Here is a 16,399-nt window from a genome sequence, read left to right as displayed (position 1 = left end):
AGCCTCCAGAACTATGAAAAGTAAATTTCTGCTGTTGATAAGCTACTCAGTTTATGGTATTTGTTTTAACAGTTCAAACTAAGAAAATATCCCTTAAGCTTCCTTGCTTGAATCAATTATGGTTACATGGAGGTATGTAAAAAAGTGATTTTATATTTACATCAATTTTTAATATTTATTAGGTGGCATTCTTATAGAATAGCTGCTGTAGTGAAAGGGGTGCCTGGGTGGCTCTGTCGGTTAAGCATCTGCTTTCGGCTCAGGCAATGATCCCAGAGTCCCAGGATTGAGCCCCACATCGGGCTCCCTGCTCAGTGGGGAGTCTGCTTCTCCCTCTGACCCTCCCCTTCTTTTGCTTTCGCTTGCACTCAAATAAATCAATCTTTTTTTTTTCATTTATTATGTTAGTCACCACACAGTAAATTATTAGTTTTTGATGTAGTGTTCCAAGATTCATTGTTTGCACATAACACCCAGTGCTCCATGTACTAGATACCCATCACCTGGGTCACCCATCCCCCCACCCTCCTCCTTTCTAAAACCCTCAGTTTGTTTCCCGGAGTCCACAGTCTCTCATGGGTCATCTCCCACTCCAATCCCCCAACCTTCATCTTCCCTTCCTTCTCCTAATGTCCTCCATGTTATTCCTTACATTCCACAATTAAGTGAAACCATATGATAATTGACTTTCTGCTTGACTTATGTCACTCAGCATAATCTCCTCCAGTACCATCCATGTTGATGAAAACCCATGTTGGGTATTCATCCTTTCTGATGGCTGAGTAATATCCCATCGTATATACGGACCATATCTTCTTTATCTTTTTTTAAAAAGGGTCAGACAATACGCCCTCTTTGGTGTCTTGCTTCTTAATAGAAACAGAAAGATTTGCTGTAGTGAATACTGTAGTATTCACTCAGAGCTCCTGTTGAGGGCCAATACATTATCCCCCCAGCTTCTGGGAGAATCAGCTTCTGACCTCACACCTGTCTCTTACTGGAAACTTCTCTCAGCCACAGAGAACTACCTCACTCGAAGTTATACTTCACCCCCACCACTGCCCAGGGTGCAGGCGGTAGTCAATGCGTGTCTGATGTAGGAATACAGAAGTCCAGCCCAATCTCCTCAACTTGGGACAACTCTGAAGGGCCATCTCAGCTCCAGAGCTCCCCGTAGGGTTGTCTGAGGCCTTGGTTGCAATTACATTCTTGGCAAATCCTCCCTCTGTCCAACCCTATCTTTTTTACCCTCTTGCAGATGTTTTTCCCCAATAAATCTGTATGCAGTTCCCTCGCTATTAAGTTAGAACTCATTCTAAGAATAAGACAAAGAGCTTTGTTCTTTTCTTCTTTTATCTTTTTTGTTCCTTTTTTGAGTATCACAATGAACTCATGGATTTTTATCTATTTATTTAGTGTATTACAATAAATTGTAGCCATTACTTATTGGTGTTCAAATGATCTCAGATGTGGCCAGCGAAGGTCCTTCATGATGCTTCCTGCGTCCTTTAGACATGTCCCATTTGGCTTTGAGTCCATCTTTGCTTTCTAGAGCATAAGATCAGCGTGTAAGTTACCCATGCTCACCATGTAGTCTCCCAGCCCCAGAATCAAGACATTCCTCTAAAACCCTCTCGTTTCCTTTTAGGGGGAATGGTACTAAAAATCAAGATCTGGGTACTAGGAGTAAACTGTTCTTTTTTTTTAAGATTTTATTTATTTATTTGCAGACAGAGATCACAAGTAGGCAGAGAGGCAGGCAGAGATAGAGGAGGAAGCAGGCTCCATGCGGAGCAGAGAGCCCGATGTGGGGCTTGATCCCAGGACCCTGAGATCATGACCTGAGCTGAAGGCAGAGGCTTTAACCCACTGAGCCACCCAGGCAACCCAGAGAAATCTTTTAAAACTTTGCATATACAATTTCTGGTGTTTGAGAAAAAAAAAATCACAGGCTGCCATGAGTTAGATGAAGGAAACCAAGATATAACAGATGATACAAATAAACCCAACAGCAATCCAAATATTTGCATTATCAGACACAGACTTAAAAAAAAAAAGACACTATGATTACTATGTCAAGAAATTAGGTGACAAAATGATTGATATCTATTACAAAGAATGGAATGGAAATTCTAGAACTGAAAACATAGCTTAAATTAAGCACTAAATAGATGTTAGATGTAGCATAACAGAAACTTGGTAAATGGGAAGAGAGTTAGTAGAGAATGTCCAGGCTGAAGCACTGTGGGGAAAAAAAAAGAAAAACAATGGAAAGAATATAAGACATGGAACACAGTAGAAAGATCCAATATATGTTTAACTGGAAGGGATATCAATTTGAAGAGATACCAAAATTCATAAAAGATAATGAGCCATCGATTCAAAAAGCTCTCTACTCATGCAAAGCAGAATGAATACAAAGGAAATCAGAGCTAGGCAAATCACAGTGAAAACAAAAGAGAAAACAAAAGAGAAAAAGGGAAAATCTAATTGCTGCCAGAGAAAAAAGGCACATCACCTTCACAGGAGGAACAATAAAAATGGCAGCTGCCTTTTAAACAAATTCAATGAAAACCAGAATACAATGAAGTGCTATCTTTATTTTCCCCTTCTTTCTTTCTTTCTTTCTTTTTTTTTTTCTGAGAGAGCCTGCGTGTGTGAGCAGGAGGGAGAGGCAAAAGGAGAGAATCTCTTTTTCTTAAAAGATTTTAAATTTATTTGAGAGAGAGGGAGAGAACACGAGCAGGGGGTGGTGATGGAGGGAATCAGAGGGAGAAAGAGAAGCAGACTGCCCACCGCATACTGAACGCCATGCACTGGCTTGAACCCAGGACCCTGAGATCATGACCTGAGCCAAAGGGAGATGCTTAGCAAACAGAGCCACCCAGGCACCACACAGAGAGAATCTCAAGCAGGGTCCACACTCAGTGCAGAGCCCAGTGAGGGGCTCCTCCTTCCCACAAACCTGAAATTATGACCAGAGCAGAAATCAAGAGCTGGACACTCAACTGACTGAATGAAATGGTATCTTTAAAGGGCTGAAATGAAAGTACTGCTAACTTGTAATTCTATTCCCAGATTTTATAAGATTTATTTTTTTATTTGAGATAGTGAGAGACAGACAGAGTGAGACCCAGCACACAGTGGGGAAAGGCAGTGGGAGAGGGAGGGAGAAACTCAAGCAGACTCCGAGCCAATCATGGAGCCCCAGGCAGGGCTTGATTTCATGACCAAGAGATTACGGCCAGGGCCAAAACCAAGAGTCTGACACTTAACTAACTTTGTCACCCAGGCACCCTGAGGCAACACCCTTTTAAAATAAGGATGGAATAAAGTTGGTTTCAGAAAAACCAAAACTGATCAAATTAATTTTCAGCAACTGACCCTAAAATAAATACTCAAGATACACCTTAAAGTTAGAAAATAATGATCCTTAAAAAATAAAAGGGCAAAAAGGAATGGAGAGGACTACAAAGAGAAAATAAGTGGGTGAATCTATATAGACACTGACGGTCTTAAACAATTATAGTATCACATCGAGAGGAATAAAATATACGTAGAGTTAAAAACCAGGTTGACAACAGAACAAAAGGATGGAACTGAGCAACAATTTTTTACATCATTGAATTCGGGAGGAAGTAATGGTATTCATCTACAAGAGACTAATATATCGGTGGTGTCTGTCATAAGCTCTAGGGTAACTATACAAGTAGAATTAAAAACTGCAAGAAAGCAGACTTGCTCAGCTCCCACGCAGGGCATGCACCGGGCCCTCTGCTCCTCAGCCATGAAAAAGCAACTGCCGCGCCTTCCAGGCCTCCCAGATGCCGCTGCTGCGACTCGTGCACTGCTGAGAGCGGACTCACTGGGTTCAGAAGGTCCACGTCCTGGGATGGCAAAAACACACTAGAGAGTGAGTAACCATCTGAGCATTTGCAACAGCGGTGCGACACAGGTCTCCAAGGCCCCGCTTGGGCACCATGATGCCCTAGGACTCAGGACTCAGAAATGCTGTTCTGCTTCTCAGAGGCCTGTGAGCTGTTTGATGCATGGTTAGGACTTACTGCGGGAAAGCATGCGGAATAGAAGCAGCAAAGGGAAACAGCCAGGCATGTCATGGCAGTGATTGCCCCCCAAAGGAGTCCCAAGGTCACCGATTCATACTCCCAGGAACCATGTGTGTGACAAAACCTGCCATGCCCGGCCAGCCGGGGAAGCTCGCTCCAGTCTTGGGGCCTGGGGCCTTGCTGGGAGGTTGTGCTGGCTGGCGGCATCCCTGTGACTGACAGTAGCTACTCAGGCTACCGCCCTCCAGAGGCCAAACTAATACAGCACGGCCCAGGGCCTCACGCAGACAAACCCAGACCTTCACCCTGAGCCACACTGTCTGCAGACGCTCTCGGGCCACACTGGAACAGCGATGCTCAGACTACAGTCTCACTAGGCAGAATGTGACAGGGGCTTAGCAGTGGTCTCCCGGGAGCCAGACAACGACCAGTGCTCCCGCAACAGGATTTTCTGGGGAATGTACGGGCCTCGAGCAATCCGGGTCTCCTGGGTTTACCCTTTACAATTAATTTTCACTTCATTAGAAGTCTAGAGGCCGACGGGAAAAAATGTTTTCAGGTGAGTATGAGTGGTGACCCTGGGTAAGGATGGAACCGGGCACGGGCACGATTGCGCAAGAAGGCAGCAAAGGGGAAGCCCACGCTATGGGAAGGTACAGCAACGGCACCAACGTGCTACCGAGTGTGTGCGAGAGGGCGTAAACCACCAGCGCAAACCAGGAGCCCAATGTGGGCTCAATCCTGGGCTTGGGGCTCTAAGATGCGCCCTACGTCAGTCACAACAGCCCTTTAGGCAGGTGGTCCTCCGCTGTGACCCAAGGGGCCAGAAAGTGCTGTAGACAAGCCTTCCCCCCTATGGACTGATATATCCGAAAATCCCGGGCAGAGGACGGACCGGAAGAACACCTTGCATGCTTCTCCGGTCTGAAATGGCAAAGTCACACTAGAAATGCTACCGTTGTCGGAGTAACACACACGTGTCCTTCCCCAGGCCCCACGCCAACCGCTCGGCATAGCCTTTCTGTGCGAGCACCTGCCCGTGTCTTACGAGGATCCGGGAGAGTCTGACCAGGGCCCAGCACCAGGGACTTCGGCAGCTGGGGTTTCTCAGCTGTCCTAGGGACACTAGCATACCAACTCGGCTAAACCTTTCCTGCCTCCCGACGGTGATGGCCGAAAAGGACAGCAGGTCTCTTCTCTAGAAAGAAACAGGCGGCGTCTCCAAGTCTGGCCGTCACTTACAAACGCACACGGAATGCATTCACAGTGGGCAGCAGTACCCACTCACGCGCCTCACGGAAAGCGGGCTCTTTCCCTGGGATCCTAAAGGCTTGGGCCGTCACTTCCCAGAACTCTGCGCTGTAGATCCCGGCTAGGAATCCCCCAAACCACCGGGAACCTCAGTTCACTCCTAGAGAGCAAAGGGAAAGACAGGGAGAAAGCAGTATGTTCCCGTGGAAGCTTACCGACGTGTACGCGGGACTGCGTGACGGTTTCTGCCACAGGCTTCCCTCACAGTGCGTGGCACCTGTGGCTCCAGCTCACAAGGAATCGGGCACATCTGACCTGACACCGGCCCAGGGTTCTGCTCGGGGCCCAGGCAGCTACAAGGGCGCCACACCCTTGGTCTCTTTTCCCCACACCCTGACGGAAACAGCAAACTTTCCTCAACGGCACGGACAGGCTTTATTAGCGGCCACGCCACCAGTGCCTGCCACTGTCAGAGACCAAAACTCTCTGCTTCTTTAGGCGGTGCTGTCAGCAAAACCACACTCTCCCAGGACGCCCGGGGTCCCTGAAACTGGAGCAGCACGATTTCTTTCAGGAGAATCGGGCAGAGGCGTCCGCGTCTGTGGGTGTGGCTGCCCTCCAGCCCCGCGCCCAGGCTCTCCTCCGGGACTCTTCCCCCGACGGGGGCTGACCCCTGCCCTCTGGCCCCCTCGGACCCGGGACCCGCCCGGCTCCCAGGGAACGGCCCCGCCCCCAAGATGGCCGCGCCCCTGTGCCGCTGAGGACGGCAGCGGGAGCCGCTACCGTTTCTTATTCCGACGAGCTGAAGGAAGCGGAGAGCGTGGCTTTGCGGGGTGGCCGGTGCGCACCACAACGCGCGGGACACAGCACCTCGGCCTCCGAGGCGGCGGGACTGGAGCCGCTGAAACCCTCCGCCGGCGCCTCGCCGCCCGGAGGCCCATTCCCGCCCCGCCCCAGCCCGTCCCGCGCCTGAATGTGCGACTCGTCGCGGAAAATGTTCGCACGCTCCGGTCGCCGCTTCGCGCCGCAGAGGAACCCCGACAGAATCACTGTCCGCGACACGGCCCATCTTGCCCATAGACAGTGCGGACCCGGCCCCCTCGCCCCGTCTCCGTGCGCGTGCGCCGCGCTCCGACCTCGGGCTGCGGGGCGACAGGAGCGGAAGTGCTCCGCTGACCCGAGAGCGGCGCGCCGTCGCGCCGGTTGTTGTTATCCACCGCGACCGTCGGGTTGTGGGAGTCGAGTACGGGAAGGCGGAGCGGATACGGGCTGCAGGGGAGGGCGGGGTTGGTGGGTTCGCGCCTCTGAGGGCTCGCGGCACTGGGCGACGGGCCGAGTGCGGGCGTCGGGATGCGGGCGGCGGCGAGTGATACAGTCAGTGAGTTTGCGGAGTGCCTAGTAAGTGCGAGGCACCTTTGCGGTCCCCGCTCCTCTTCCTGACGGCCTGTGAGCAGGTGCTACGGTTATCTTCGTTTTATTGCGAGGAAGCAAGAACAGAAAGGCTCAGGCCGCTGTCCCAAGTCACACGGCCACGCAACCCCGGGGCATCCTTCTGCCTGTTTCCCTCCTGCCTAGCGCTTGGCCTTTCTAACTACCGTTTCCGAAATTGATCAAGTTTGTGGTTGCTGTCTGCCTTGAATAGAGGCTCGAATAGAGCTCCACAAGGTCGGGGACCTCTGACGAGTTTGTTCCCTGGTGGATCTAGAGCTCCACAAGGTCGGGGACCTCTGCCGAGTTTGTTCCCTGGTGGATCTGCAGCGCTTAGTACAGGCACATAGCGGGCCCTCCCCATTTTCACTGGACGAATAAAAGCGACAGAGCAGGCCGTGAGTTGATTGCAGAGGCAGTGCTCAGCTCCTTGTCTGGTGTTAATAGGGTCCTACTGAACATCGCTCTTCCAACTCAGATGAGGCTTTGGGCTTCCTCGCATAAGGTAAAACACTGGAGTTTTCCTCAGCTTCAGTCCATCACAGGGGTTGCTGATTGCATCTCCTGTGTGGTCCTTCCTTGCAGGAGCGGGGTGCGTCACTGGGACCAGGGCTCACCGACTGCGGGACCCAGCTCACCTGCACCTGGGCTTCCGAGTCTACAGAAGAGCCAGTCTGAGGCCTCAGAAGGTGAGTCCCCCTGGGTCAGAGACACAGATGTGGTGCCGCAGGGATGGTCCCAGCTGAAACGCGTTTGTCTCTGAATCCTTAGGTCCTGCATCCTTAGGAACAAGAGAGCTCTTCTGAGGGGCCTGAGAGGAGGAGCCTCAGCCCAGACCCAGAGCCCATGGCAGAGGGAGGAGCCTCAGAGCACAACCCCAGAGCTTGGGGCAGAAGGGCAGGGACTCAAGACAGAGCCAGAACCCAGTGCAGGGGGTGTAGGTTCCCGGGACAGACCCGGACCCTAGGCCAGGGGGTGGAGGCTTAGAGGATTAGCAGGTCCAGGAAGAGCTGGACCTGCAGTGGCCTCTGTCCCTCCTCCAGCTGAGGGAGAGCATGCCCACTGTGTGATGGTGGGCAGTTGGACCCCATTGGAGGAGAGAGATGAGATGTCCAAGTGGATGGAGGGACGGTGCCATGAGGCAGGGAGCCTGCCCCGGTCCTGCAAGGGCAGGATCAGGGTGACGAGTGACACTGCCAGCCTTGCAGGACTGTCTCCTCTGCTGACATGCCTGTGTGCACAGCATAATGGCCCCCTTTTTTTCCAATTCACTGTTTCTGACACCCACCTCCACACAAATGTTGACACTCCCCCTGCTCTGAGTAAAGTGCAGAACACTTTTGTATGGTTTTCTTTTCTCCTTGGTAAAATTTTCAAGTAGTCAGAGGTCCGCTGTCTTCTGGTTCTGCTGCCTCGTTTTGGTGCTGCTGTGACTGGGTCTGAGAGCATGAGACGTTAAGCTGCCTGCAGCTGAACTCTGGTGTCCTGAGGCTGCCCCAGGGGTGCTGCGATGACAGCAGCTACTCTGCAGAAACTCTGTGTGGAGACTTTGTTTTGAAAACTGCCAAGCAGGTATGCCTGGGTGGCTCAGGTGGGTAAGCGTCTGCCTTTGGCTCAGGTCATGATCCCAGGGTTCTGGCATTGAGCCCCATTGGAGCTTTCTGCTGGGTGGGGAGCCTGCTTTTCCTTCTGCTAGCAACAGCTCCTGCTTGCGCGCATGCGCGCTCTCTCTCTCTTACTCTCTGTATGTCAAATAGATACGTGAAATCTTTAAAAAAAAAAAGGGGGGGGGGAGAAAACTGCCCAGCAGGGAAGAGCAGGAAAGGAGGACGTCACCAGCCGGGAACAGGGTGGAGGAGGGCAGTGAAGGGCAGTGTTCACAGGCGGCCAAGGTCAGTGGCTTCCAGCTCCTCAGGGAATGACCAGTGCTGGGCTCTTCACCTCCCTCTCTGCCTCCTGCCCCCCCATTCCCTGCCCCTTCTCCAGCCCTGGTTTGTCTCCCTCCTGCAAACCACAGGCAGGGGTCCCTGTCCTCCAGACTCTGCCCAGGCTTTGTCACTTCTGGGGCTCAGTGTTATCCGTTTTATGAGTGATAATATCCACATTCAAAAATGCAGGTAAACAAAAGAGAACTGAAATCGCCAGTCAGAGAAAACCAGTGTCAATATTTTAGTAACCACTCTGGGACACTGCCGTTCCTCAGTATGTACATAATTGGGGAACAAATGAGCTTGTGCTGCACCTGCGTTTTTGTAATCTGCTTTTATATATGTTAGGAAGAGAAACTCGATTCACATTGGGCATTTTGGAAGCCCATAGACACAGGTCCTGTGCAAAGCCCACACGAGCTTATCCACATCCCAGGGACCAGGCTGGAGCTTCCAGGCTCGCTGCACATTATTCTCCCCAGGTGCACGGGTGATTGCCCTCAGGCTGGTGGGGATGGTCTCATGGCTGAACGCACTGAATTCGCGACCCCCCTCATTCTGTCTTCCTAGATCTCCGCCCTTTGTCCAAGGCAGAACAGGATGGCCACAGCCCAGGTAAGTTCCTTATCCCCTCCCTCTAGTTTTCAGCGAACTTGAGGCAGCTTTGGGACATCTGGATTGTAAGCTCGACAAACCTGTCCCTCCTCTCTGCTGCGGCTGTTTTCCATTCCAGCTGTAATCCAGTTCCGGTTTCTCCAGTCCTTCCCCTCACCACAAAAACCAACAATCTAAAATGAGAAAAGACAGAAGGAAAATGACGGGTCTCGTCTGCTGCTTCCTCTGGGAAATGCACCTCCTCTTTGTTGTTCTGCTTCTCAGGGAAGCTCACTAAAGCCCAGAGACCCACTTTTTCTGTGTCTTCGCTTCCACCTCACTGTTTACTTTTTTATTCTATTCAAATAATGAAAGTAAATCTGTGCTTGACATTCTGTGCACTAGGAAGTCCCAGCATCTCCGTTTCTTCTGTGCCCAATGCCATGCTTCTCCTCAGAGTGCCCGCTGGTACAGTATGCGAATGGGGTGGGGTGGCTGTGTTTCCGTCAGTTTCGTGAGCTGAAAACGGGTCTGTAGGCTTTGTTGGATGAGTGTCTGCACAAGTGCCATCCGAGTCCCACTGTCATCTTCCCTTTCCTGCCTCGTTCTCTTCTGGGTGGTGGTCCTCCTCAGCACAGAAAGATTCCCGTTTCGTGCAGTGCTCTGGGTATGTCATTCACCTGTTGCTCTGTTTGTACATACTCAGCTTTTGAATTTTCTTTTTCTGTTCTATATGGTGGCTCCTGGATGACTTGTTACGTGTATGTTCAGTAGTGCAAGTGTTTATGGAGGCTACATCGGGAAGTTGGATTTGGGGGTCAAAGGTATTCACGCTTGAATTGGCTATTCCAGATCCCAGACTAATTACGACTGTCGCAAAATGTTAAAGACCAGATCATTTCTGCGTTCAGCTTTCCCGGGCTGTTGAAAGTTGAAAAGGAAACTAGTTGGTTTTATGGAGCCCTTTAACCTTGGATTTGATAAAGAGGCTACAGAAAATAAATGATGCACCTGATTGACTTGAGACCCTGGATGTCAAGATCCTAAACACATACTCTGAATACAGAGTTAATACATTGAATTGAGCATTGTGAAAGATGATTGGTGTATATGGTAAAACATTAAAAGCTTGTTTAACAAAAGGTGAAAATGAATTCTCCCTGTCACCCCATGCCCCATCTCCTTCCTTGTTTCATACGATCCTGGAGAGATCACGTGTGTACATCTCTTTCCACGTAAGAGTGCCATTTACTTTGGATCTCTTCCTTCATCGTATAGTACAACACATTCTGGACTTTTCCACAATCATTGTATTTCACTGTGTGTCTGAACAACCCGTTTTCCCCCCTGGGCACGCTTGACATTTGGGGCCAGGCAGTGCTGTGTTGTGGAGGGCGGTTGTGTGCGTTGGAGGATATCTAACTGACCCTGCCATGGACTCCCCTGATGCCAATGTCCCCACCCCTTGCCCCTTGTGGTGACAACGAAGAGTTTCTACAGACCTTGCCAGCTGTACCCTGAAGGGCTATATCACCCCCGGGTGGTATGCCATTGGCACTAACGGCTCTGTGACATTCTGCTGGCTGGAACTACCATATTATATATTTGCTTTCTGCCAGGGGTGTACATTGAGGATGTTCTGGTCTTTTGATATCATCAAGGATGCAATGATACTTAGCTGTGTATGGTTCTGTTGGTTCAGAGGAGCGGGTCTCCTCTGCAGGATAGCTTTCTGGGGGTGAGGCTTCTAGGTCAGAGGCTCTGTGCATCGTGAATTTTGACAGCTGAGGGCCTCTGAGCCAGTGGTTCCCCTCTGCTCACCAGTGTGGTCATGGTCCCTGACACCTGCACTGTCCCCTGGGAAGGTAACAGGAGGGGTGGGTCGCTCTGAGCACTCCTCCTGCTGGCGACACCTGCCTGTCACTGTCCTGCCACACAAGGCATGTCCTGGCTCGTCTCCATCTGCAGCGCTGGGAAACCGGCTGCCCCATGTGGCCTGTTGGGGCCCCATGGGTGCCACCTGGGCCACCCGGACTGAAGACCAGTCAGTGCAGGGGGAACAGGCAGGGTGTCAGGGTGTCAGCAGGGGGGGTCTTGCTCTCTCTCTGATAGGACAACAGGCCCTCCGAAAAGTGAGCATTTGTTTGGTGCTGCCAAGACCAAACACAGACCTTTCCTTTTTCCCCTCCATCTGCTGCCCATGCAGACTCCCACCCTCCTGCTTCCGGTTACCTCTCAGGCTGATTAGCCACAATTAGCGTTCGGGTGACTGTGTGGCCTTCTTCTGTATGGAAACAGCCCAGCCCTTCTCTACTGTGTCTTTCTCCAGCATGTCTCCCCTGGTCTCACGTAGAACACTTTATCTCTGACACTTCTGGTCACTGATATGTGGAAGGTTCCCCCACACCAGACATTCTGCCACACCTGCTGGGTATCCTACACATAACTCAGTTGGAATACTGTGTCCTCGGAGATAGCATCGGATCCCGCAGCTTAAGGGTTCCATCCTACCAGACTGCCGCCTCTCACACCTCCCGGCAGATGCCAGCCCCCAGTTGCAGGCTTTTGACCCACTGGCCATAGGTCAGAGGTCCGGTGGCCCCCTCCTTGGATTCGACTGTTTGCTAGAGCGTCTTGTAGGACTCGGGGACATGCTGACTTACATTTCTGGTTTATTAAAGGATATGAGGAAGGATACACATGAACAGCCAGATGAACATACACATAGGGTAGGGCCTGGGAGGACCCTGAGCACAAGAGCTTCTGTCCGTGTGGACTCGGCAAGCATCGTCCTCCCAAGATGTGGATGCGTTCCCGCACCTGGAGGCTCCGCAAAACCCATGCTCTGGGGATTTTATGGCAGCTTCATAACGCAACAATGATCGGTTGTCAACTCCATTTCTAGCCCCTCTTCCATCTCTGGAGAAGGTGGTGGGGCTGAAAATCCAGAGTTTCTAGTCATGTCTTGGCCTTTCTGGTCCCCAGCCCCTGCCGTGCACCTCTAGTCTCCTCATAAGAACATGAGATGCTCCTTGTATTCTTCTCACGTGGGGACTTGTAAGGGTTTGGGGGGCTCTGCAACAGGGACCTAGAGCCAAGACTAGGATATATTTTCTGTCTCCTCACAGTCCTGACTGAAGAGCTGTGTTTATAACTGTTGTCCTAGCTCTCTGTCCTCTGCGAGGCCTTCTCTGCCTGCCCCGAGCAAAACTGACTTCTTTCTATTCTCTTTTCCCTATACTGCCCCTCCCGTTGCCCTTAGAGGACAGGTAGCCGGCCCTCCTGCCCTCTGTCCCTTTCCTGTGTGCATTTCTAAACTTGGTATTTCTCTACCAGACGGACACACCTTCAGTTCAGAAAAGGTGTCTCTTTTTATCAATCTTGATATTCTCTGGACTTAGCAGCTTGGTTGGTGTTCAGTCAGTGAGCTGAGATTGCATTTCTGGAGGAAGATATCTTTACCACCTTTTCTGTTTCTTTATAAAGTTTAAAATAATGTAGGTGACAGAAGCATTCCATACACTACATGGTCTCAAATTGGGCAGGGAACAGTTGTGTCAAGAAAGGCAGGGCAGTGTCGTGTTGAGAAACGTGGACGTAGAATGCAGAACACATGCATTTTCATCCCTCTTTCCTTGCTTTGTGACCCTGGGCAAGTGACCTTCCACTCTGAGGTAAGCCAGTCTGTCCTCCACTGTCCGGGGTCTTCTGGGGTGGACGCCGGATTGAATCTCTGCCATGTGTAGACGACTGTGGATGGGACACAGTGTCCCGCTCCCCGATCCCAGCACTCCGGGCTCATACAGAATGTGCCGTTGCAGGAATCCTTGACCTTCAGGGATGTATTCGTGGACTTTACCCTGGAGGAGTGGCAGCAACTGGACTCTGCTCAGAGGAACCTCTACAGAGATGTCACGCTGGAGAACTACAGCCACCTGGTGTCTGTGGGTGAGGGATGGCTGTGCAGGGTGACCGGGACACATGCATTCGGCTCACCTCAGCTGCTACCTGCTCTGGGGCCTCTGAAGCCCAGAATGAGCCGGGGCCTCGGGTTCACCACTAGGAAGTTGCAGTCCCACCCGGGGTGTCTTGCTCTCATCCTCTTGGCGAATGTTCTGCACTGAGGGGCACAGAGCCGTCCTCATGGGGCCGCACCAAGGCCAGACTGTCTCGGTTGGCAAGGCTGGGTCTTGGTTCCAGAACACCTCCGGCATTACTAATGACGTCCTGTGTCCTTTTCCTTCTTCAGGATACCTTATTACCAAACCAGATGAGGTCTTGAGACCGGGACAAGTAGAAGAGGCCATGGGGGCAGAGGGAGAGCCGCCAGCCCGGAACCATCCAGGTGAGCACGCACAGGGCCTGTTGGGCCAGGGCCGGGGACCTAGAAGGTCAGCAGGAGCTGGGTGTCAGGGGCAGGCCTGGGAGTGCTTCTCAAAGCCCCTAGGCTCGGGGACATGACTTGGGTTCACAGAAACCAGCCACCATGGTATCCACATGATGCCCCCGCCCAGCACCCTTCTGCAGCCCCCTTGTCCTTCTTGGGGTTCCAACCGCATGGCCGCCACTGCTGTTCAGATCCCATTTCCAAATCCTGGTGTTCCTTTCCTGCTCCCTCTTCTTTCTGGAAGCCTTGAGGGTGTTTTCCTTCCTTGGGCATTTGCCCTTTCCTCAGAAGAGATGTGGTGTCAGTGTGACACGTCCTCTTTATGTGCCATCCTGTGGGCCCTTTACAGCTGATGCTGGGGTTCCTCTTCAGCCTCGGGAAGTCATCTTGCCTGGCTTGCTGGAGGTGGTGGAGACCAAAAGCTTTGCTGGCGGCCTCCAGCTTGGCCGGGCCGGGCAGCCCCCATGCTCTCTCTGCGCTCCTGTCGTGCTCCACAGCATCATCCTTCATGGGATCGAGTCCCCGCTTCTCAGTCCCTCTGTCTCTTGTAACTGTAGCTCCACTCCACCTGTCATCAGCTTCCTGCTCTTACCATACCGCCTCCCTCCCACTCACCTGTTCTGTCTTCCATGTCATCTCTGTCTTTACTCAGAACACAAGGGATCCAGAGAGGACATTCCTCCCAGGCGGCCTGCTCCAGCGAGCACTGCCTCTGTCCTGGACACTGCAACTCGTTCCTCATTCGTGGGTTTGGTTGGTTTGGCTCTGGGCCCCTTGTGGGGATCCACACACCCTCACACACCTGTCCTCCTCGTCTTCTGGCATCATTACGGCGGCCACTCTGGGCGCCCACCCTGGAGGCCTTCCCTAGAGCCCGCCTTCGCCGGACCATGTACCCTATTTCTCTTGGGGCTTACCTGGGCTTGCCTGCACCGGCCTCTCCCATGATTGTTTGGGGAAACAGTGTCCTCTTCATGCTCCATCAACCCCATATCCACTGCCTTGTTCAGATTTGTCAGCATTGCTGCTCTGCTCGTGGCCTGCCTTTTCCTACCTCCAGGGTTTTCAGGAATCGAAGTGGCTGAGTCTCCTTCTCAGTTCAGTGGTGACCTAGAAGGAGGAAGCGCCAGGTCAGAGGCACAGTCATTGAGTCCAGTAACCGCATATGTCGGAAGGAGCTGTCCCCGCGTTTGGTGTCCTGTCAGCACATTCCCAACCCCACCTCCAAGTTCTGCCTCTTCTCAGGGTTTCTCTTTGTCATTCTGTGGATGGCCACCTCCTAGGTCCCGGGAATCCCTTCACACCTACATTTCTGGAGATTGCTAGTTAACTCCCCCTATGAAAAGTCAGGATTTATCTCAAGTACACCTTGGCCTTCTCAGCTCTTCACAAGGCTTGTTAAGTTATTTGTAGTTTCTCTGTTGGTTACATTAATGTGGAAGTAACAGAGCTAAGCTTCTATTTCGGCATTCCATTTGGTAACTTTAAATTTTTTAATTGTTTCTTATTATTTTTAAAAGATTTTATTTGGGATGCCTGGGTGGCTCTGTCAGTTAAGCTGCTGCCTTTGGCTCAGGTCATGATCCCAGGGTCCTGGGATTGAGTCCCAAATTGGGCTCCTTGCTCGGCGGGGAGCCTGCTTTTCTCTCTGCCTCTGCCTGCCCCTCTGCCTGCCCCTCTGCCTGCTTGTATGCTCTCTCTCTGACAAATGAATGAATAAATAAAATCTTTTTAAAAAGATTTTATTTATCTATTTGACAGAGAGAGACAGCGAGAGAGGGCACACAAGCAGGGGAAGTGGGAGACAGAGAAGCAAGCTTCTCATCGGACCTGACGCAGGGCCCAATCCTAGGTCGCCAGGGTCATGACCTGAACCGAAAGCAGATGCCCAATGACTGAGCCATTTATTTGACAGAGAGAGACACAGCGAGGGAGGAAACACAAGCAGGGGGAGTGGGAGAGGGAGAAGCAGGCTTCCTGCTTGGCAGAGAACCCGACACGGGGCTCCATCCCAGGACCCCAGGACCATGACCTGAGCTGAAGGCAGACACTTAATGACCAAGCCACCCAAGTGCCCCTGGTAACTGTTTTTAAACCTACCTAAGTGTCTGTGGCTTATTCTCTGCCTAGAACACAAAACCCTAGAGAGAACGCCTGCATCTTACCTACGATGCTCTGGTGGGACATTCGATAGATAATCTTCCCTTCTGGAGGAGGGCCGAGCACGGAGGTTCAGCATTCATCCACAGCTGGCGGTCACTAGCTCTGGCTTTGGAGCCACAGCCCAGATTGCATTTCTGGTATCTTCACTCTCTAGCTGTCCCTCTGCACACTCGCCTCAGAGCCCCTTTGCCTGTTTATAGAATGGGGCTCATGCTAGAACTTGTGAGATTGCCAGAATTTAATGAGGGGATGAAGTAAAGCACCAAAAAAGGGTGCCTGGCCCCCAGGAGATTTCCGGAGATGTTACCACTGATTCTATTGTTGATGATAAAATAGGTCTTACCACCATCTTTGTTAACCCAAGGCATTCATGTAGTGACCTGTGAACCTCTCAGGATCCTCACAGTTAGGCCCCATCCTATGGTAATTGTTCCAGAAAGCCCCAGGGTGGTTCTGATTCTGTGCACTGTGAGTCACACTGCAGATAGTCTGACGCCCATGGCCATGTAGGATGCACTGGTTTAAATATCCCCTGGGAAGGGTCCAAAGGCTCAAGAGACACAGCCAGGCCTCACCCAGGA

The 16,399-nt window shown here is 51.6% G+C and overlaps 2 protein-coding genes across 6 annotated transcripts in view; one reads left to right on the top strand and one right to left on the bottom strand.

The window, feature by feature from the left end:
• Positions 1 to 832: 832 nt before the first annotated feature.
• Positions 833 to 6,644, bottom strand: LOC123388591. Its single transcript, XM_045068406.1, has 2 exons — positions 5,534 to 6,644; positions 833 to 1,548 (listed from the first exon to the last, which is right to left on the bottom strand). The coding sequence occupies exon 1, from the start codon at positions 6,394 to 6,396 to the stop codon at positions 5,788 to 5,790; it is 609 nt and encodes a 202-aa protein (XP_044924341.1). The 5' UTR covers positions 6,397 to 6,644; the 3' UTR covers positions 833 to 1,548; positions 5,534 to 5,787.
• ZNF674 (zinc finger protein 674) overlaps positions 6,430 to 16,399 on the top strand; it is a 30,244-nt gene continuing 20,274 nt past the window's right edge. The window contains exons 1-6 of one of the 5 annotated variants that reach the window (XM_013057579.2): positions 6,430 to 6,561; positions 7,332 to 7,435; positions 8,125 to 8,318; positions 9,245 to 9,289; positions 13,090 to 13,216; positions 13,518 to 13,613. In XM_013057579.2, coding sequence (XP_012913033.1) covers positions 9,275 to 9,289; positions 13,090 to 13,216; positions 13,518 to 13,613 — 238 coding nt within the window. In that variant the 5' untranslated portion in view covers positions 6,430 to 6,561; positions 7,332 to 7,435; positions 8,125 to 8,318; positions 9,245 to 9,274. Of the gene's footprint in view, positions 6,562 to 6,608; positions 7,252 to 7,331; positions 7,436 to 8,124; positions 8,319 to 9,244; positions 9,290 to 13,089; positions 13,217 to 13,517; positions 13,614 to 16,399 lie in introns of those variants that run through there. The other 4 variants (XM_013057577.2, XM_013057576.2, XM_013057578.2 and 1 more) reach the window with 4 other exon arrangements.

Source organism: Mustela putorius, unplaced genomic scaffold (assembly GCF_011764305.1).
Source record: "Mustela putorius furo isolate JIRA1106 unplaced genomic scaffold, ASM1176430v1.1 tig00003903_pilon_pilon_pilon, whole genome shotgun sequence".
NCBI classification, from domain to species: Eukaryota; Metazoa; Chordata; class Mammalia; order Carnivora; family Mustelidae; genus Mustela; species Mustela putorius.
Note: the sequence above shows the minus strand (reverse complement) of the source record. Positions and strands in the feature narration are given on the sequence as shown.